Below are 21,262 nucleotides of genomic sequence, written 5' to 3'. Positions count from 1 at the left end.
GTAGATCTTGCTCCCCATTTGTTAACCAGGTCAGAAAATGAGCGCCGAGGACATCCCGCTATGTGGTGGCACGGAACGCTCCCACCAAGGGCCACTAAGTCACTCAATCGCTGAAGTACATCATCGAATCAATTCGATTATAGTACCCTCGTTAAATTAATCAATGAGAGACTCAGCATGCAGGCACAGAACATACTCCCATTCGACTTGAGAACAATGGTATCCAAAGGAAGGAAAGCCAGATCATACATTATGTGGCTAGAATAACAAACTCATTCATAATCTGTGCAGTGGAGCCTCAAACTCAAACTGACATTTTTCTCTGTAGTGCCAGTGTGTAAAGAGGAATGCCATCGAACACCGTGTCGTAACATTCATGCATGCATATCTTTGCACAAAGTGGTCTATGTTCAAAGTACACCGTGTGCGGCGCGAGCATGTATGAAAAATGAAATTGCATAATCTCAAAAAGGCGCACCAGATGTTCATAAAAGGGGGAACACAATACAAAATCCCTCATCCCTCATCCCTCATCCCTCATCCCTCATCCCTCATCGCCTCAACAATCCCACAACTCGAAAAATCAACCTCACAATGAAAACATCCACCTCTCCTCCCCTTATCCTCCTATCACCACTCTCACGCTCCCATTCGTCGCCGCAGACCCAGCAAGTAGCCTCACAGATAAGCACATCAAATTTCTATCCCTAAAAATCAATTGACTCAAAATATCCCTTGTTCAACAGACTGCACGACACCGCTGACAGCTAACACCCTACACCCTGCACAACCGCAGCGTCCTCTTCTCCTCTTCTCCCAATCCGCAATCCGCAATCCGCTTACGGCTATACCGCAGTGCACAACAACATATACAGCATGCACTATTTCCTGCGTTCTTTGAAAGCCATCACATCCCCAGTCCAAGCTGAGATAGCAGTGTACGTCCTCCCCAAGTTGTGATACGGACGTTGTTGACCATTAGACCTTGTTCGCAGCTGACGATGTGGTGTGCTGGAAGAACCACGCAGACTTTAAACTTAATTCTAAACCTATACATAAAATCAATATTATCCTTCCCTTAAGAGCATTGTCAATGTTTATACATGTGTGACCGGTTGTTATATTCTCAACAAGTTTTACACTTCCGGTACTTGTTACAAAAAATAATTCGTACAGTAACTCGAAGCAGCAAGATATAAGTACAAAGGTTGTGCGGCACACAGAATGAATAAAATTAAAAAACGACGCCAGCAGGATTTGAACCTGCGCCCTCAAAGAGGAACAGATAACATTAACCAGTATTCAACTGACAATTCGAATCTGTCGCCGTAACCACTTGGCTATAGCGCCTTGAAGCTGAGCGTCTTGGTAAACATTATCATGCGATGCTATCTTTAACCTGCCAATGACCACTGACCAATGACTGGATAATTTGGACTTGGATCGTCCCCCCAGGTAAATCTCGATGTTGACCTTAGTTGACAGACCTTGCGCATATAAAAAAAGCACAAGCACTACCACAAAAACACAATAAAAAAGACGGCACTTGAAACCGAAACTCTACGTACAATACATGTATACACACACACAGAGAGAGAGAAAGAGACAGACAGACAGACAGACAAGCAGATAAACCCGGAACGTGAACATACGTATACAAATTATAATGGCTACAAAGAGAGGGGTCAGAGAGGAGGCACGGAAAGCAGGAGGGACGGCAAGCAGAAGGGAAGGAGAGAGGGAGAGGAGAGGGAGGGAAAGAAGGAAAGGAGAAGAGGGGAGGGGAAAGGGAGGGGAGGGGAAAGGGAGATCTATCTATGGATACAGGATATCAACCAGCAAACGAGAGTCATAGTAAGAAGCAGAGGCAGAGATCACACAAATAAGAAACGAAACGAGTAACCGAACAAAAATAAAGAAAATAAGAAATCAGGGAAAGAATGAAGGAAGGGAAAAAGCAGAGAGCAGAGAGCAGAGAGAAGAGAGAAGAGGAGGGAGAGGATCAAGTCGTGTATAGATCAGATCGCATGTACAACACAAAATAAACCGAGAAAAAAAAGAGAAGAAAAACACAGAACAGAGAACAGAGAACAGAGAACAGGGAACACAGAAACCAATAGAAAACACACGAGAACTATACCCACCCCTCACTCACTCACTCACTCGTACACATGATACCCACTATACTCCCCCTTCCCCAGCGCGTGCCCTTGCCCCTGCCCCTGCCCCTGCGCGTTCTGGTGCACCGCATACACATCCAGATCACCACTGGCTCCCTGCACCATGATACCCATACCAGACCCCATTCCCATCCCCGATTGCATGTCCAGCCCTGCACCGAATCCCATCCCGCTCTCAACCATCCCCATCCCGTTCTCAACCATCCCCATCCCGTTCTCAGCCATACCCATCCCCATACCCATACCCACACCCGAGTCCAAGCCCACACCCAAATGCATCCCCATACCCATTGCAGAGTCCATGTTCATGTCCATGTCCATGTACGCGCTCATATCGAAGCTTGGCAGACGCGGGACGGTGATAGGCGAGTTTGCGTGCGTGCTCGAGTTTGAGTGCGAGTGCGAGTAGACGCTCGAGTAGGAGTTTGAGTTCGAGTGCGAGTGGACGCTCGAGTGGGAGTTTGAGTGCATGTGCATGTGTGAGTTTGAGTGCGCGTGTGCGCTGGAGTTTGAGTGCGAGTTCGAATGCGAGTCAGAATGACGATGCGACTGCGAATGCAAATGCGAGTGAGAATCCGGGTGCACTCCGATGTCTCGCGAAAACGAGGCGTATGTCGGCGTAGTGTTCTCTTGCGCTTGTAGGTGTCCCTGGTCCTCCGTGTCTTCCACCTCCCCCTCCCGCTCCACTTCCCGTTCCTGTTTCCCTCCCCCACTCACCTCACCTCCTCCCCCACCTCCCCCACCTCCCCCACCTCCCCCTCCTTCCGCTCCCCCAACCGCACCCACACCTCCTCCCCCACCTCCTCCCGCACCTCCCTCTCCTCCCTCTCCTCCCCCTCCCGCACCCCCTCCCGCATCCGCACCCCCTCCTCCCCCGCCCCCACCCCACCCCCAACGCATCAACCGCCCCTGCGCCGAACTCGCTCTCCGATGCCCAACGAACCCCATCTCAAACGCGACGCTGAGGCGGAGCGAGGGGCGTGGGGTGTATTGCGTGTATTGCGTGTGTTGTGTTTGTTGGTTTGCGTGTGGGTATGTGTAGGGGTATGTGTTTGGGTTTGGGAAGTGGGAGGGGTGTTGGGAGGGGAGTTGTGTTGGGTATCGGTGGGAGTGATGTTGGAATTGGGAAGGGTATTGGTGGGAGGGGTATTGGGTTTGGAGGTGCGCTTGGAGGTGCGCTTGATTTTGGAGCTGATTTTGGATATCCGGATGGAAGTGCAGGTGGCTGTACTGCGAATGAGTCTGGTGAGACTGATACTGCGCGTGGTCCGCATACTGAGCTTGAAGATAAGATTGACTGCGAGCTTGATCATGCTCATGCTCATGATCCTGATCCTGGGCTTGATCCCGACCGTGATTCTGGGTCTGATACCGAGTCTGACCTTGAGCCTGATTATGCTCCCGATCCCGAGTCTGATCCTGATCCTCGTATACCTGTCGATCAACACCAACACCAACACCAACCCCGCCACCAACACCAACACCAATCCCGAGCCCAAACGGCATCGCGCGCACCGGCGTCGGGTGGTGCACACTCCCGCCCCCACCCCCGCCCACGTCTGCAGTCGATTGGTGGGTATATGCATGCGCGTGTACATCGCGATCGATGTCCGGCGTGTAAAACTGCTGCTGCTGATTCAGGTGGCGTTGCCGTCGAGGATCGACATGTTCATCACCGGATGGTGTCGTAGCTGTATCCAGAGCCGTGGATTGAACCGTAGCTATAGTCGTAGCTATAGCTGTCGAGGCAGATGCAGATGCAGCTGTAGCTGCAGCTGCGGACAGAGCCGTGGATGTAGATGCAGACGGTGCAGACGTCGACGCCGACGTCGACGCCGAATCCGCCAACCCCGTAGAAAACGGGTTCGTGAATTGAGGTACACCCCGAACCGCGATATTCCCTGTCGCACCCGCACCCGCACCACCATGGAAAATCTGAGCACCCGACCCATGCCCATGCCCAAAAGTATTCCCATAATTATATCCAGACCCATACCCAAAGCTATGACCAACGTTATGACCAAAGGTATGTCCAAAGGTATGACCAAAGCTATGACCAACGTTATGACCAACGTTATGACCAAAGTTATGTCCAAAGGTATGACCATGGGTATACACCCCCCACTCGTTAGGTAGCGGCACAGACGACGAGCGGCGGTGTCCGCGGGGTATGATCTCCGCGTCTGTGTCCATGGCTCCGGTTATGCCAGTGTTCGCGTTGGTGTTCGCGTTCGTCATTCGTACCGACGTGCAGTGGGTCCATAGTGGCGTTGAAGGTATTGGCGTTGAAGTTGAAGGTATTGGCGTTGAAATGGACACCGGTGAAGTTACTGGCGGTGAAAGTGTTCCCGTTGAAGTTGTTCCCGTTGAAGTCATTACCATTACCGACATTGTTTTCATTGCCGACATCGTTGAAGCTCCCCTCCCCGTATCCGTATCCGTACCACGACGACAACGCCATCGGCGCCGTAGCAGGCCCATTTCCATACGCAGAACTATCGTTGGAGTGTGCGAACGGGTTGATGAACACCGGTACAACCCCCAGGACCAGGTCGAGGTCCAGGTGTTCGCGCGCTTCCTCCTTCCACTTCCACTTCCACATCCGCGTCTACCTCGAGATCTTGTCCTAGCCCACCGTCGAACTCACCCTCCGGATCCCCCATCCACATCGAAGTCCAAGTCAACATCAACATCAACATCGTACCACTCCCCACCCCCATCGTCCACCCCACCCCCACCCCCACCACCATCACCATCGCGAGCTACGCCCGAGCCCACACCACCGTCGAGATCGAGGTCGAGATCGTCATGAAGAGAAAGCGCGCGCTCCATGCGCTGTACGGCGTGTGCGATCTCATCTGTATCTGTTCGCATAACCCTTTCCTTCTCTTTACCCTTCTCTCGCTGTCCCTCCCCCTTCCGCCCCTCCTGCCTCGTATCTTTATCAGTATCCCTCTCCTTCCCCTTCCCCTTGTCCCTATCCCTATCTTTATCTTTACCCCCCTCCCTCCCTTTATCTTTATCCCCCTTCCTTCCTTCATTCCTCCCTTTATCTCCATCTTTATCCCTCCCCGTATCCCCCACCCCCACCCCCACCCCCTCCTTCCCCCTCCCCCTCCCTTTCCCATGCACAGGCCTAAACCGATAATTCGGAAACATCGCCTTATGCGCCGCCTTCTCGTGCTTCGCGCGCACTTCCCATATCTTTTTTTGCTCGAGGGGGAGTTGGTGCCAGAACGTGCCTATTTGGTTTTTGTTTGCGATGTCGCGTTGTGTAGTGCAATGTACCGTACCGTATCCGTTAAAAAAAAACACACGAAAAAGGTAGATAAATGAACGACGTACCAACAACCCTCGACAACCCTCCTCCCCCTCCCCCTCCCCCTCCCCCGTTCCCATTACTCAAACCATCAATACCAATACTCAAACCATCAATCCCAATACTCCCAGGCACATGCCGCCGCCTCACAAAGTCCGCGCGGAAGAGCATGAACGCGTTGGGCGGGCGCGGGATGTATCCTTGGCTGCGGCGTTTGTGTGGGGGCGCGCGTTTGCGTCTTGGGGCGGGGGCTGGGGCGGGGGTTAGGGCTGGGGCGGGGGCTGGGGCGAGGGCGGCGGTTAGGGCTGGGGCGGGGGTTAGGGCTGGGGCGAGGGCGGCGGTTAGGGCTGGCGCTGGGGGTGGCGCGGGGGGCGTTGGGGTGAGGGTGGTGGTGGTGGTGGTGGTTGAGGTTGGGGCGGTTGCGTTCGTTGAGGATGTCGGTGGAGCGGATGATGGTGTTGCTATTGTTATTGAGGATGAGGATGAGGACGCTCCCGCACCGAATCCCGCTCCCGCGCTCGTACTAGCACTAGCACTAGCACTCGAGCCGGCACCAACTCCCGCACGCAACTGAGAGCCCGATGCACCGTTGAACCCAGCAGCAGACGGATTGCCGATCGCAGCTGCGAGCGCATAGGATACGTAGCCTTGCCCTTGTCCATATCCATATCCATGCGTCCCTCCACTGCCCATGCCCACCCCCATGCCCACCCCCGTACCCATCCCTGTACCCATGCCGAGCTCGAAATCGACCTCGAGATCGACATCGTCGGATCCAGCGGCGTATGAAGTGGGCGTTACGTTGGGTGCGAACGTTACTGTTGTCTGCTGCTGCTGCTGCTGTGGGAGAGGGAGGGGGAGTGCGGGTGGACGGTGTGTTGTGGAGGTGGGGATACCGTAGGTGCCTGGTTTAGCTTGGGTAACTGTGTGCGTGTGTGTGTGTCGGTGAGAGGGAAGCGGGGAGATGGAAGATGGAAGATGAGATGAGTAAGCCAATGAACGGATAGGCAGAGCAAAGGACGACGTACAAACACTATGCGACGAGCGCCTGCGCTGGCGCTGGCGTCCCGCGAGATGAAGCGAGGGCATCGGTTATGGTTGTCGCTGGTCTCTTCTGTCGTTCTATTCTATTCTAGAGTGGTGTGTGCGGCGAATCGAAAGTTGTGTGTGTCTGGGTGTGTCTGGGTGTCGTGAATCGCACTCGGAAGAGGAAGTAGTGGGCACCCGAACTCGTACCCGGACTCGGAACGGAAAAGGTGAAAAGTAGCCTGAGGCGCTCGAAACGATCGCAGACTCCAAAATCGTATCGAAATCACAATCACAGGACCCCACCGAGATTCGAGTAGAGTCTGTGTCTGTGTCTGTGTCTGTGTCTGTGTCAATCCAACACAATCCAATCCAACCGTCGGCTTGTCTGTATCAGAATCAGTATCAGTACTCCATGCACAAGCACATGCGCAAGCCTAACAGAAAACAGTGGGGATCAGTAAAAGGTGAGACGAGGCGAGAGAAAGCGCTGTGAATGTGAGGTGATACGATTATGATTATGATATCCATCATTCACACCTCCAGTGTCGGTGAGCCGACCCGAGTACATCACATTTGATACACGTGGCGTGGCGGGTTCATAATCATAATCAGAGCCAGCGTGGGTATGTTTCGGTCGGTGATGATCATGATGATGGGCCCCGCTATTTCTCCCAATGCGTTGCGTTGATCATAGTGGTTCGCGAGTGCAAGTGCAAGTGCGAGTACAACTGAAACTACAACTACACGAGCAATCACTAATGCCCTGTTCAGCACAGATCCATCGACAATGACATCGACATCGACAACAACAACAACAACACCATCAAGTACAACTCAAACAAACCAAGTACATCTCAAGTTAAAACAAGGCGCTATAGCCAAGTGGTTACGGCGACAGATTAGAATCTCCTTCTTCCTTCCCTCCTCACCCTCTTCTCAGGGTTGGGTGCGATCGCGGATTCTAGGACTTCACATCTGTTCCTCTTTGAGGGCGCAGGTTCAAATCCTGCTGGCGTCGCTTCTGTTGTGTTTTGTGTCGGCACATTTATTGTAGTTTCTTTGGTGGGTTTTCAGACTTTTGACGAGTGTTATCCGACACGACATCCAATGTTCAGATTGTTGATTTACCAGTGTCTGAGTCTCCCGCGGGGATGGTCCAATAGTTGTATTCAAAGTCGAAAAGTGCACTTGCGCCATTGGTGTAACCGCATCAAAGCACCCACGCCAGCAGCTACAACCTAACTTTAACAGGTGTACTAGGCGCTATAGCCAAGTGGTTACGGCGACAGATTTGAATCGAGATGGATTGTTTAACTTCGAAGAAACCTTTCATCTTTGTGATACAATATCTGTTCCTCTTTGAGGGCGCAGGTTCAAATCCTGCTGGCGTCGCATTGTCTTTTCTTTGCCTTTTGTGTGTTTGGAGTTTTTGAGTTGGCTGATTTTTGCTTTTGCAATGATGGAATTGGTTGTAGTTGGCATTGAATCATATTTCTCTTTACACGTTACCCCTCGGGACTCGATGTATTACATTTGCATTTACATGTTACAATGCAGGTGTATCGGCGAACAAGAGGTTCATCATCCTTGAGCGTCCGCCGATAATTGTTGGGTTTATTGTGGTTGCTAATGTTCTGATGGAGGCGATGTCTTCGGGTGAGAGGGTTATGTTCAGGGATTCGATGTTTTCTTTGAGGTACTGCATTCGAATGGTTTGCATGAGTCAGCATCGCAAGATCAGGCAAGATAAGGTAACTAGGGGTGAGGGGGATGGGGAGGGACACTGGACACTGGACACTGGACATGGAACTAACCTTGATCTTCTTCGTACCGGGAATAGGAATGATATCGTCCCCTTGAGCCAGCAACCACGCAAGTGCGATTTGACTTGGAGTTGCGCTGTATTTTTTCCCGAAAGTTTCGAGGCCCTCGACGAGTTTGAGGATGTTGGGCATGTTGGTGTCGCTGTATCTGTGGTGGGTGGATGTTAGTGGAAGTGTTGATGTGGGTGATGTGGATGTGGAGGGGGTAATGATAAACGGACTTTGGGATCGCCTTTCTCCAATCGTCGTCTCCGAAATCCGCATTTGATTTCTAACACGACCAGACGTAAGACACGCAAAACTCAAAACTCAAAACCCAAAACTCAAAACTCAAAACTCAACACGCACAATAGTCCCCGTCAACAACCCCCTTCCCAGGGGCGAATACGCAACAACCGCGACACCCAGCTCTCTGCACGCTTTGAGCAACCCAACGTGCTCCTCCTCGATGTCGAGGAAGAAGGGGGAGTACTCGATTTGCACGGCGGCGATGGGGTGCACGGCGTGTGCGCGCCGCAGGGTGGAGGCGGAGCATTCGGAGAGGCCGAGGTAGCGCACTTTGCCTTCTCTGTGTGGGTTTGTGGGGGTGGGGAGGTGAGGGGTGAGGGGTAAGGGTAAGGGAAATGGTGGGTGAGTAAAGTTACGCACTTTACGAGTTCGGCCATGGCTTTGACTGTGACCTATCGTCATATACCATCATCATCATCAATACCTAGCTATGAAAGTTCAACATGATCAACACGACTAACCTCAATCGGCACCGTCTGATCCATACGCTACAACCACAGACACAATTAAATCACCGAAATCACCAACACCCGCAACTCCTCATACAAAACAAAACCAAAAAAAAAAAAAAAAAAAAAATAAGGCACTCACATGGAGATAATACAAGTCAATCTGATCAACGCCCAACCTCCGTAAATTCGTCTCAATCGCACTGCGCACGTATTCAGGTTTGCCATTTGGACCTTGCGGTGTGATCCCGAATTTGGTGGCGAGGAAGATTTGGGAGCGTTTGCCTGTGCGTTTGAACCTGTTGCGCGCAGGCATCATCGTCGTGTTTGTATGTGTATGTGAGAATGACAGAAATATTTGGCTGCGCACCATTTCCCGAGGAGCTCTTCGCTGTCGTTGTACATCGCGGCTGTGTCCCAGTTCGTGCATCCCATCTCCACCGCCGCGTCAAGGAGCTGATACGACGCAGACGCAGTTTGGTTAGCGCGTCTGTTTATACACAGACCATAGACGGCCACGAGCAAGTTATAGTGGGGGTGGGGGTGGTAATCGTACCTTGAACCGCTCCTCGTCGGTATCTACTGCCCCGTAGAATCCAGATAACCCCATGAGCCCGAATCCGATGGCTGTGACGTCGTCCGTGCCGATTTTGCGCGTTGGGAGGGGCATGTTTGTGGTTTTGTGGCTTCGAGTTCGTTAGTGTGGGGTATTGCAGGAAAAGAGAGAGAGAGAGAGAGAGAGAATGTCGATGGGAAGAATGCGTAGGTTTGTGTTGATAAGCACCTTCTTGAGAGAGCGTGGGTAGGCGAGATCTGATGTCATGCATCATGGGGTTTGGTTTGTTCTCGGATGAGAAACCGTCTCTCACCATCGCGTCCGCGTCCGGGGCCCAGACACAATGCTGTCATGATATGACCACACACGTGATCCCGCGCTGTTATCCTCCTTCGTAGATACAGTATATCCTTTAGCTTTGACCACTTCGTTATTAGGTATGTACTACTGGTACATACTCCATTCTTTATATAACTTCGTTATTAGGTTACCTTTCGTGCTGCATTGCAGACCACAGTGAGAACCTTACACTTGGTCAAAGCTCTTATACGTTCAACCCGTTTCCTTCCGGAGAAATTTTTTTTTTCGGCATTTGCGCCTTTGGGGCTTCTTTCCAGCATGCCGGATGGGAATTCCACTACGATAGGAGAGGGCGAGCATCCGCCGCCACCCCCCACGATCACCAATCCTATTGCGCAGGAGGTTTATACGGCCTTGGAGGTGTTGCTTGCACCCAGGTTGTCCGAGTTGGAGCGAGGCCTGGAGGAGGCGGCAGAGGGTTTTTCTCGTCTAGAGGTGCAGAACCAGGAACTCCGCGCTGCGTTGGCGGCAACCGAGCAACGACTTGATGCCGTGAGCGCCGCTCGTGCTCGTCCCTCTCGGATGCCGAAAGTTAATCCTGCCACGGTGTTTGATGGGACAAGCAAACAGAAAGCGGAGGAGTGGGTTCAGCAGATATCGGTTAACCGCCACTTTGAGGAGTTTTCCAATGATGCGCAGTGTATTCTATGGGCGCAGTCTTATCTATCTGGGCAGGCATACTCGTGGTCGGCAGTCATTACACTCGGCGACGCAGAGGGTGGAAATTCCGAACTCCGTGAAAATTGGGATGCATATCTGGCAGCATTCAAGGCCACATTCTGCTCTCGTGACTCGGCACGCGATGCTACACAGCGCCTCTTGGGCTTCAAGCAGGGCCAGAAATCCGATACCCAGTACATTACTGAGTTCCGCGAGTTGGTTGCTCGGTTGCCAGTAGCAGATAGGACTGGGACATTTGTGGATGCGTGTTTCTGGGCTGGTTTGTCTTTACAAACCAAGCAGCTTCTGGCTCACTCAGACTTCAAGGGGGCAGAGGAAGCCCAGGCAATTCTTTTGCGTCGCGAAACACGACATGCAGACATTGCAGCAGAACTACGACGTCACGCTCCTCACCCACACCGCAGTCCTGCAGTGCCTACACCTGCTATTGCACGGTCAGCTTTACCTTCAGGAACTCATGCTGTTCAACCCCGCCCTGCTCAGGCATCCCTTCCTCCTGCTCCACGTGATCCTAATGCTATGGATGTTGATGCGGCCCGGCACTTACCTCGGAAATGCTATCGATGTGGAGAGAGTGGTCATGTTCGTGCCAACTGTCCATCTACTGTTGCTCGGCTGCGGGCAGGGCTTTTAGAGGAGGTCACAAAGGTGCTTGAAGCACATGGATTGGGAACAGTTTCCTCCGAGCCACCCATAGCGGAACCTGCAGCCCCCGAGCCGGGTTTTGTGTAGGGTTGCCTTGCCTTGTCGCTGCAAGTGCAACCCAGAACAGGTTTTCTGTACTTACGCCTCCAAATAAATTGGTTTTGACTGGTCCAAATCAGACTGTGCCTCGCCGCCGTCGTTGTCGGACCCGCCGTGCAGCTGTGATTCATGCTCGTTCTCCTCGATCACAGTTTTCTTCCTTTGAAATTCCAATTACTATTCATGTACACAAAACCGCGACACCCAATGTGCCTACCATTATTGATACTAGGGCAATGCTAGATTCGGGCGCTAGCTGCTGTTTCATTAATCCACGTTTTGTGGAGCAACATGGCCTAATTTCAATCCCAAAGAAGAGGAGCCTCCGTTTGCGCACAATTGACAACTCTGAAATCAAGTCGGGTCTTATCACTCATGAAGTCCACCTCAAGGTTTTCATCGACTCACATTCGGAATTGCTAGTATGCGATGTTACTGATATTGGGGATGACAACCTTATATTTGGGATTAACTGGCTACGGCGACACAATCCGGTGGTAGATTTTGACCGCTCTACCTTGGATTTTACTTCGGAATACTGCAGGCAGAGGTGCTTACCTTTGCCGGAGGCCATAACTGCTGCAGCTGCTTCACCTTCACCTGGAAGGCTGCGTAAGCGACTGCTAGAAAGGCAACGCCGCCGTGCACGCCAGCACGCACGGGAGGCGAGACGTACTGGGTTGGAAGTTGAGGCTGATGATGTGGAGAGGTTGAAGCTGTTACATCCAGTCCGGCAAAAACCAGGCCGTAAGACACCTCACACGCATAGCCAGTGCCGCCAAACCAACACATGTGGCGCTACGGGCCGACTTCGCATTCGGAGGGAATCTCTGCACCTTTTAAAATGTTCGCGTGCAAGTTGGACACAGATGACACGTGACCTACAGGCAGATGCACTTCGTGTTGCACATGCAGAGATTGCAAAAGCTTTGGAGCATGCAGTGCAACAAGAAGAGGCAGGTGGGGTGGTTGAGGGTGTGTCCTTGGAACAGTGCTGGGATGGAGAATCACACCGTGGATGCCAGGGGCCAGGTATTCGTGCTGCCGCCAGTCATTCAGTATCACAGCGCCTGGCAGAGGCTGCAACTCCTGCAAAAGCTACTGGCTCAGTTGAAGATTTAGTGCCTGCAGAGTTTCACGAATTTTTGGATGTCTTTGATAAGGGTCGGTCCGAACGGCTTCCGGCCCATAAGCCCCATGATTTGGCGATTGAGTTAGAGGGCAATGTGCCACCTCCTGTTGGCAAGCTATACCAGATGTCAGCAGCAGAGCTTCGGGCACTGAAGGAATTCATTGATGACAACCTCAAGAAGGGTTATATACGGCCCTCCAAGGCCCCGTGTGGAGCTCCTGTTTTCTTTGTCAAAAAGAAGGACGGATCTCTCCGTCTTGTGGTGGATTTTCGTGCACTCAATGCCATCACGCGGCCCGATGCATACCCAATTCCTCTCTCCGCTGAACTCCTAGACCGTCTCAAGGCAGCAAAGGTTTTCACTACCTTAGACATGCGATGGGGTTACTACAATGTGCGCATACGGGAAGGTGATGAATGGAAGACTTCTTTCCGGACCCGTTATGGCCAATTTGAATTTTTGGTTATGCAGTTTGGTCTTCGCAATGCTCCGGCTGCCTTTCAGCGCATGGTTAATGATCTATTCCATGACCTTGTCGACATTAATGTGGTACTCTACCTGGACGACATTATTATCTTCTCTCAAGACCCTTCAAAACACGACGAACAGGTTAAGGAAGTCTTGCGTCGCCTTCGGAAAGCAGATCTGTTTCTGAAACCAGAGAAGTGTCAGTTCCGCACGACAGAAGTGGATTATTTGGGATTTCGTATCTCACCTGGTTGTGTTGGCATGGACCCAGTCAAGGTCAGCGGGGTAACGGATTGGCCAGTGCCACGCAATGTTCGGCATGTTAGTCGCTTCCTTGGCTTCTGTAACTTCTATCGCCGCTTTATTGCAGACTATGCCAACATTACCCGCCCACTGGAGAATTTGAAGCGGAAAGACATGGCTTGGAGGTGGGGTGATGTGGAGCAAGCGGCGTTTGCACAGTTGAAGCAAGCATTTATACAAGCACCAGTATTGATGCTGCCGGAAATGGAGGCGCCATTCCATGTTGAGACGGATGCATCAGATTTTGCTGTAGGAGCCATCCTGTCGCAGAAGGATGCAGCTGGTGATTGGCGCCCCGTGGCTTACTTTTCAAAGGCTATGCAACCCGCAGAGCGCAACTATGATGTTCACGACAAGGAGTTGTTAGCTGTTGTGCGTGCTCTTGAAGTCTGGCGACCATACCTGGAGGGCAACCCCTTCTGTATTGATATATTTTCTGATCATCGCAACCTGGAGTTCTTCATGACAGCTCGTGATTTGAATCGCAGACAGGCGCGGTGGAGCCTTTTTTTGAACCGTTTTGTCTTCAAGATCCACCACCGGCCTGGCCGTTTGAGTGCAGGTCCAGACGAGTTGTCTCGTCGTGCTGACCACATCCACGGGATGGCCCGTGACAATGCTGCTATGGAGATCTTGCCAGCAGAGAGGCTGGGGCAGGATTCCAATGATGGTGGTGGTGGTACGGTGTTGGGAAAGCGAGGTGTGGTGCTGGAGCTGCGTTGTTGTGGTATGTCCAAGGTGGTGGCTAGGGTGGGGCAAGTTATACGTGCCGACAAGGAGATTATGGACAGGATACGTACAGTGTCTCGTAAGGACCCCAAGTTGGATCTCATGTGGGATTTACCTAACGCTCCCGGCCTTGTTCAACGTCGGCTGAAGGACTTTGTGGTGGATGATGGCGTGGTGCGGTTTCGTGGGCTGGTGTATGTGCCCAATGACGAGGAATTGAAGCGTTGGATTTTGCAGCTGTATCACGATGCGATCCCGGCAGGCCACCCTGGTATCTCAAACACGCTGGAGCTGGTGTCACGGAACTACTATTGGCCAAGGATGTCAGAATTTGTTGCTCGGTATGTTGATGGATGTGATACTTGCCAACGCACCAAGCCCCGTCGACAGAAACCCTATGGAAAGCTACAACCCCTTGAGGTGCCTGCAGGTCCTTGGCAGCACATTTCCACCGATTACATTGGGCCGCTGCCACCATCGCAGGGATACGACGCGGTTCAGGTGGTCTGTGACAAGTCAACAAAGCGTGCCCACTTCCTTCCGGCACACACCACCGATGGTGCAGTAGAAATGTGTGACACCTTCATAGACCGGGTATGGTCTTTGCATGGGACTCCCAAGAAGATTGTGTCGGACATGGGGCCACAATTTATTGCGAAATACACAAAACGTTTGTGGGAACGTTTGGGTATTAAGCGCGCGATGTCATCCGCTAATCACCCACAAACCGATGGTCAGACAGAGAGGGTTAATCAGGAATTGGAAATTTACCTGCGCGCGTACGTCGACTACTACCAGGACGACTGGGTGCAGTGGCTTCCCTTTGCAGAGTTTGCCTACAACAACAGACACCATACAGCAATAGGGATGTCCCCATTTTTTGCTGAATACGGCTATAACCCATCGTTTTCCGTGGATCCTGTGAATTCGCAATCAGTTCCACGCGCCGACGAGAGGCTGGAGCGCATCCACAGGGTGCAGGGCGAGCTGCAGGCAATTCTGACACTCACCGCGGAGAGGATGAAGAAATTTCACGATGATTGGGTGGATGAGGCACCCGACTACATCCCTGGTGATCGTGTCTTCTTGGAACGCTCTGACCTGCGCTCATCGCGCCCTAACAATAAATTGGATTTTCGTCGTTTTGGGCCTTTCCGTATTGCACAGAAAGTCTCCGATTCTGCATATCGATTGGAGTTGCCTGCTGGTTGGGCCATTCACGATGTTTTCCATGTCTCGTGCTTGATCCCAGCTCGTACGGACACCATTCTGGGCAGACGACAGTTGCCGCCGCCGCCTGTGTTAATGCCCGGCGGCGAAGAGCGTGAAATTGAGCGCATACTGAGGGAGCGGCGGACGAGGGGTGGTGTTGTGGAGTTTTTGGTGAAGTGGCTTGGGTTTGACGAGAGCGAAAACGAGTGGATTCCAGAGTACGGCATGCAAAATGCACGCAGATTGGTGGCAAAGTTTCGTCGGGAGGAAGCTACGAGGGGTAAGGTCAAGATTTCGCGCAAACAGGGAGTCTCACGACGGGTGAACACAGAGGGAGGGGCTGTGGAAGGGGTGTTGCAAGGACGTCGTCGAGGGCGTCCTAGGACAGTTGGCTGACGTGGCCTGTGGTTCTTTTTTTTTCTCTTCCTCTCTTCTTTGGCGTGCCGGCCGTTCGATCTATTTTTAGTTTCTTTCTTTCTTTGATATTTCGTGCTTTCTTTTGTCTTTCTATTTCTCCTCTTCATTTCTCTGTCTTCAAGAGGGGGTGTGGTGTCATGATATGACCACACACGTGATCCCGCGCTGTTATCCTCCTTCGTAGATACAGTATATCCTTTAGCTTTGACCACTTCGTTATTAGGTATGTACTACTGGTACATACTCCATTCTTTATATAACTTCGTTATTAGGTTACCTTTCGTGCTGCATTGCAGACCACAGTGAGAACCTTACAAATGCGACATTGCCATTGCCGCGGCATATCGAGCGTCGGCAAGCGATGAACGTTGGATGGAGGTGATTCTGCGGTTTTTTGACCATACTATATATCCTGGAACCGATGTTGAGAATGAGAATGTCGGCACGGGCACAATGCTCTTCGTGAAACCTGGGGTGTTTCATGGACGATAACTCAACTTGACGAAGAGGGCGACTGATGATAGGGAATGATACATACACATGCACACATCCATGATACAAAGCTGTAATCAACAACAAATTCCTCCACTGCGTCACAAATGCATTCAAGACCGAGTAACTTAGCGTCCCATTACAGAGAAGACATCGGCAAACGGAGACATTCGGAGGCTGAGTTGAAATGAATTAACAGGTAGGAAAAACGATACAGCGACAGGATACCTGCACGTCCGTTCTGCAAGCTGACTAGGGGAAAAAGTAGTCTCTGCGAGGATGTGTGAGAGGCCGTCGGTCTAGGAATTTCGTTGCTGGTCCGTGCGGCATGATTTGCGTGTAAATTGATTTGTGGAGAAAAATTGACTATCTAAAGACATTATAAATTTTTTAAACCGTCATCCTAAGGCGCTATAGCCAAGTGGTTACGGCGACAGATTCGAATTGAGTTAGTGTCCACCAACTCGTTGTTATCTGTTCCTCTTTGAGGGCGCAGGTTCAAATCCTGCTGGCGTCGTTTTTGGTCCTGTCTAGCAACCCATTTATGTTTTGCTGCATCAAAGTACAATACAAATTTCAATTGCAACAAGGACCCGAAGTATGGATAGCCTGATTCAACCAGGGACATATGTATAAGCAATGGTTTCGAGGAAATAATAACATTAATAATATGTATAGAATTAGTATCAAGTTTAAAGTCTGCGTGGAACGTCCAGCACACAATGCCGTCAGCTGTGAAAACAGCCTATTGGTCAAAAACATGTATATCATAACATTGAGGAAGAGGACGTACACTATCATCCCAATTTGGGACGAGGTTAGGATTGATCCGCAGGGCAGGAGTGCCGGCATGAGTGATACGGTGCGACGCACTCCTTTTCCAAGAAAGATGGAGGCATACGGCCATTGCCAATGCAGTCGAGCAACTTAATCCCGCATTCTGTTGAACAAGGCTTATTTGAGTCAACGAAATCCTGTCTAGTCTTGACATACTGACTAGTGAGACAAGGGGGGTCGGCAGGGGCGGCGACGACGAATGGTACTATGAAAGCGCATGATACAAAGGCAAGCACAGCGGAGGTGAAGGTCTTCATTGTGATATCGATTTGCAACTTTAAAGAGTGCTGAAGTGATGGGAGACTCATGAATATGCCCTGCCTTTTATCAAAATCCTGAAGACCTAATTCGCCGGTTCGAGCGGTTCTCGTTCTCGGTTCTTGCCTCAATTCGGAACCGAAGTTGAGCATCCCTAGTTGATCCTGTCTGAAGAATGAGTGATAGTTGGCACTCTCTTTTCGTAAATGCATTTGTCCTACTTTTCGCAAAGATCTCAGCCACAGGAAACATCTCAATTTGAATCCGAGGTTCCACAGACTATAATTGATATTGTTACCTAGCCACATAATTTATGCCCTGATTTCACTTCCTTTGAATACCATTACTTTGGAGTAGAAGAGGAGTGTGTTCACAGTCTAGCTGCTGATTATACTGTGGATTATTGGAACGAAGTCACGATGATTTGATAATGTACTTCAATGACCGAATGACATAGTAATCCTTGGTAGGAACGTCCAGTGCTACCACATAGCGGAATATTCGTGGAATTCAAGCCCATAAATCGGACTCATAAGACACGTCAGCGTAATATTACAATCGGCTTATTGGAAGGAATGGGGTAATTTCTTCCTTCTAATATGGTTAGCGAATGTGGAAGAAAATCTACTGAGACTCCATTTTCATCACGGGTTATCCTATTTGAAGCAGGCGCCTTGTCATCCTAAACTCAGGAGATTGAGATTGTACAGATGCAAGTTGTCCAAATTATTCGTATTCAGTTAGTCCATTGTTGATGTCTCAATGGATGTCAAAGGGACTGTACATTCAGCCAACTAAATTTTTACTTACGGTTCGATTCTGAATCCAAATTGCATGCTACAACAACAAAGTAACTCGCTTCGGCACAACATGTCATCTGCGGAGACCAACAGATACGAAGGAATGGAGAAACCAGAAAAGGAATACAATTCCATTTATACATGAGATACACCTTCATAATCTGCATACATGGCGGTTCATAATCCGGAATCCTTCATTGGCATTCAGTACTCCCTCAACTTGAAAATGGATATCACAATGAGGACCATAAATTTGCTGCTTTCGCCTCCGTATCACGCGATCTTGTGGTAGCATTCGTCGACGCCGACCTGACAAGTTGCCTCACTGGCCAGTATGTCTGTTCTAGACAGGAGATTTACTTGATGCCATTATATCTGATTCTTTACTCGATATAATTTTTTACCATTGCCCAAGGATATAAAATGTTAGGTTTCTGGGTTTCCTCCTTTGCGATGTAAAATTTCCCCACTTAGTATTTTTGAACGTGTATACAATGTCTTCGAAGTTAGATTCCGCGGAAAATGTGGATTAAAATGCTTCATGATTAAACTGCTCTATATTATTTAGACCGGTAGACGAGCCAGAAACATATCCATCTAATTATTCATCTCCTTTTTGGGTCAAAGGCGAATGGCGGAGGCTGGTGGAAGGTGTTGTAGTGCTGCGCGTATTCGTCCTCTCGAATACTCACTTGGTTTCCCACTTTCTGGCAGTCTGGACAGAGAAAGTATCGCAGTTCTCCTCCGCAATTCATGCCGTGACAATTCTGCGTGTGGGTGTCAAAGAAGCCATAGCGCTTGACATACATATCCTCTGCAGACATGATATGTGCGAAGAGGTTTTCTCCGTACACCATCTCAGGACAGTTATCGTCAATAGGGCAGTATCCAATGGCGTAGGGAGGTGGTTGGTGGTCTTGGTTGATGTGCCTTGCGAGATTCTGCTGTTCGACCCAGGTCTCTCTGCCGAACATGGCACACCCGAGGCATTGAATGCGGGTTGTGTTTCCTGGTGTGCAATCGATGCCGTGGCAATCCCGAAGGTGGCGGAGTATAGCTTGATATCTGCATTCGTAGTACTGTGCCTTTGTGAGAGGCTTCATGAACAAGACGGATCCGTACATCTTGTACTTGCAGGCCTTGTTCAGGACACAGGATGCGGGGTGCCTCTCTTTCGGAAGCTCATGGCTTGCAGAGGGAGTAGTGATGCTTTGGGATTTCTTAATTAGCTCATAGAAATATAATCGTAGAGTCGGATATTACTCACCCTTGATAGGAGCTCATTTTGTCGGATGCAAGACTGGTATCTTTGAGTTGTCGATGAAGTTCTTGCTATCTAGCCATTTGGAAAAGGTACATTTATATTCCTTCCGTCAATGCGTTGAGTGGCACAAATTAGGATGGGCTGCGTTTTTGAGCCACTCGTTCACGCATTGAAGCTATTTTGGTAGACTTGGCAAGAAAAGACGTAGGCGTCGGCTCTGATGGAGGTCAAAGCGACTGATAATCCGGCACGCTTTGGCACAAAGCAAATCTCGGAAAAAAATCATTCCCCGGCAATCTAAACGGGGCCTTTGTGTGTTACAAAACAAAACCAAAGCGCCTACTAATTATCTCACGGGCATGACCTAACTCCAATACTATGTGTTGTTCAATATAAGCATTAATTCTGTTATATACTATGTGTTTATCGTCGTCGAATAAAATATCATAGCGGATCCCTCAATGCCATTGGTTGATATGTTCTGGAAAAGCCCCCTTCTCGATCAAGGTCGGTTGTCCATGAATTGGCGGGCATGCCATGCATGCAATGAGAGTAGAATCTCCTGGGCTGCAAACGATATTGTGACACTGGTGAAGGTGCGAGCGGATGCTCTCGCGGCGTGTCGGGCCGTCGATGGCGCTGGAGTACATCTTGTTGGGGCATCGGGAGTTTAGGACGCAGAGGCCGGATTTTCTGGATAGCATCACGATTATTAGAAACGATAAATGGTATCAATGACGAACTGAAGAACTTACGATCCCATTGTAGATGTTTTTTTGACTCTGGAGGTATTGAAGCTTGAAGGTGTGTTGATACTAGATGGTGCTCATTTCAAACCAATATTTATAACGCCAATGATACGCTTCTGTAGGTGCAGAGAGGTCCCTCAGCCTTACCATAGTATGCAACATCTACAAAAATGAAAGATTAGTTTTTTGAAAGCACACCAAGCGCTCAAAGTCGATCACAATCTTTTCTTTGCAAAGTGTTGAACGACTATTATTAATAAAGTTCACATTCGACCGTGTGACTCTCAGAGTCATATGATAAGTCATGTGAATAGATTACTAAGTAGATAGATGACTAAGTACTATACAGTAGTTACTGTCACTAGTCACATGTAACGCACTCTAGGTGTATATAAGGGCGACGCTAGTGCCCTCTAATGACAAGCGGTTTTAACAACCCACTCGAGTAGCTACAACTCAAGTAACACGACCCAAAGGGTAAGTATTAAGTCAAGTCCTTAGCCACTGCGTACATAGACTGTGTAGAGTAGTTTTGGGCACATTATGCTGCTCAACAGGTTATGGGCCCCGTAGCCATAACGACGCAGGCTTGTTAGCCTTGCTGTCGACGGCACTGGCCTAGGGACAATACTTGCCCCCATGCTGCTCTGAAAGATAACGCCTATTTGGCGATCTAGATGAGTGTGCAAAAGATCTTAATCTCGATTGGATCTTAGAATCTGATCTTGAGATTGATCGGGCCTGACCAGCCCAACTGTTTCCTTCTATTTTAAGTTCAGGATGTGAGAAAAGCCTTGCTGACTTATTTTTGTCACAGGCTCAAGCTTTAAGCGCACTAAGAATGTCTTCCAAAGCAACCGTATCTGTTTCCGAATTCCCCAAATTCGATGGTTCTAACTATCGTAAATGGGCTGACAAAATGCTTCCCATATTCCTCCTGACTGGCGTTGATGGGGTTATTTCTGGAGATGTTGTGGCCCCTTCTCCAATTGAAGGAGAGCCTGCATTCCCATCCCCCGTTGCTCCGGCAACAACTGTTAACGCAGCTCAAATTGAGCTGTGGAAAATCCAATTCCAACGCTGGTCGCAAAGATCTTCGTCGTTTGAAAAGGCGATGAAAGATTTTAAGGAGCAGAATTCCAAGGCACTAGGTGTCATCGCGAATTCCTTG

The 21,262-nt window shown here is 50.1% G+C and overlaps 4 protein-coding genes and 3 non-coding genes across 7 annotated transcripts; 2 read left to right on the top strand and 5 right to left on the bottom strand.

Annotated features, from left to right (window-relative positions):
• Positions 1 to 1,242: 1,242 nt before the first annotated feature.
• On the bottom strand, positions 1,243 to 1,350 carry JR316_0007542. Its single transcript has one exon. It is a non-coding gene; the product is annotated as a tRNA-Ser (tRNA).
• An 809-nt stretch (positions 1,351 to 2,159) lies between these two features.
• JR316_0007541 (uncharacterized protein) lies at positions 2,160 to 4,782 on the bottom strand (the record flags this gene model as incomplete). Its single annotated transcript, XM_047893278.1, has 2 exons — positions 2,160 to 4,375; positions 4,425 to 4,782. 2 exons carry the CDS (start codon positions 4,780 to 4,782, stop codon positions 2,160 to 2,162), a joined length of 2,574 nt encoding a protein of 857 aa, XP_047748560.1.
• A 41-nt stretch (positions 4,783 to 4,823) lies between these two features.
• JR316_0007540 (uncharacterized protein) lies at positions 4,824 to 6,588 on the bottom strand (the record flags this gene model as incomplete). The annotated part of the gene is made up of 3 exons (XM_047893277.1): positions 4,824 to 5,422; positions 5,526 to 6,422; positions 6,534 to 6,588. 3 exons carry the CDS (start codon positions 6,586 to 6,588, stop codon positions 4,824 to 4,826), a joined length of 1,551 nt encoding a protein of 516 aa, XP_047748559.1.
• A 1,199-nt stretch (positions 6,589 to 7,787) lies between these two features.
• JR316_0007538 lies at positions 7,788 to 7,920 on the top strand. The gene has a single exon. It is a non-coding gene; the product is annotated as a tRNA-Ser (tRNA).
• Positions 7,921 to 8,074: 154 nt separating this feature from the next.
• JR316_0007537 (Aldo-keto reductase str7) lies at positions 8,075 to 9,758 on the bottom strand (the record flags this gene model as incomplete). Its single annotated transcript, XM_047893276.1, has 9 exons — positions 8,075 to 8,227; positions 8,343 to 8,499; positions 8,573 to 8,622; positions 8,700 to 8,919; positions 9,000 to 9,031; positions 9,101 to 9,127; positions 9,300 to 9,387; positions 9,459 to 9,544; positions 9,645 to 9,758. 9 exons carry the CDS (start codon positions 9,756 to 9,758, stop codon positions 8,075 to 8,077), a joined length of 927 nt encoding a protein of 308 aa, XP_047748558.1.
• Positions 9,759 to 16,590: 6,832 nt separating this feature from the next.
• Positions 16,591 to 16,700, top strand: JR316_0007536. Its single transcript has one exon. It is a non-coding gene; the product is annotated as a tRNA-Ser (tRNA).
• A 1,983-nt stretch (positions 16,701 to 18,683) lies between these two features.
• Positions 18,684 to 19,362, bottom strand: JR316_0007535 (uncharacterized protein; the record flags this gene model as incomplete). The annotated part of the gene is made up of 2 exons (XM_047893275.1): positions 18,684 to 19,287; positions 19,346 to 19,362. 2 exons carry the CDS (start codon positions 19,360 to 19,362, stop codon positions 18,684 to 18,686), a joined length of 621 nt encoding a protein of 206 aa, XP_047748557.1.
• Positions 19,363 to 21,262: the final 1,900 nt, after the last annotated feature.

The sequence above is a fragment of the Psilocybe cubensis genome, chromosome 6, assembly GCF_017499595.1.
Source record: "Psilocybe cubensis strain MGC-MH-2018 chromosome 6, whole genome shotgun sequence".
Classification (NCBI taxonomy): domain Eukaryota; kingdom Fungi; phylum Basidiomycota; class Agaricomycetes; order Agaricales; family Agrocybaceae; genus Psilocybe; species Psilocybe cubensis.
Note: the sequence above shows the minus strand (reverse complement) of the source record. Positions and strands in the feature narration are given on the sequence as shown.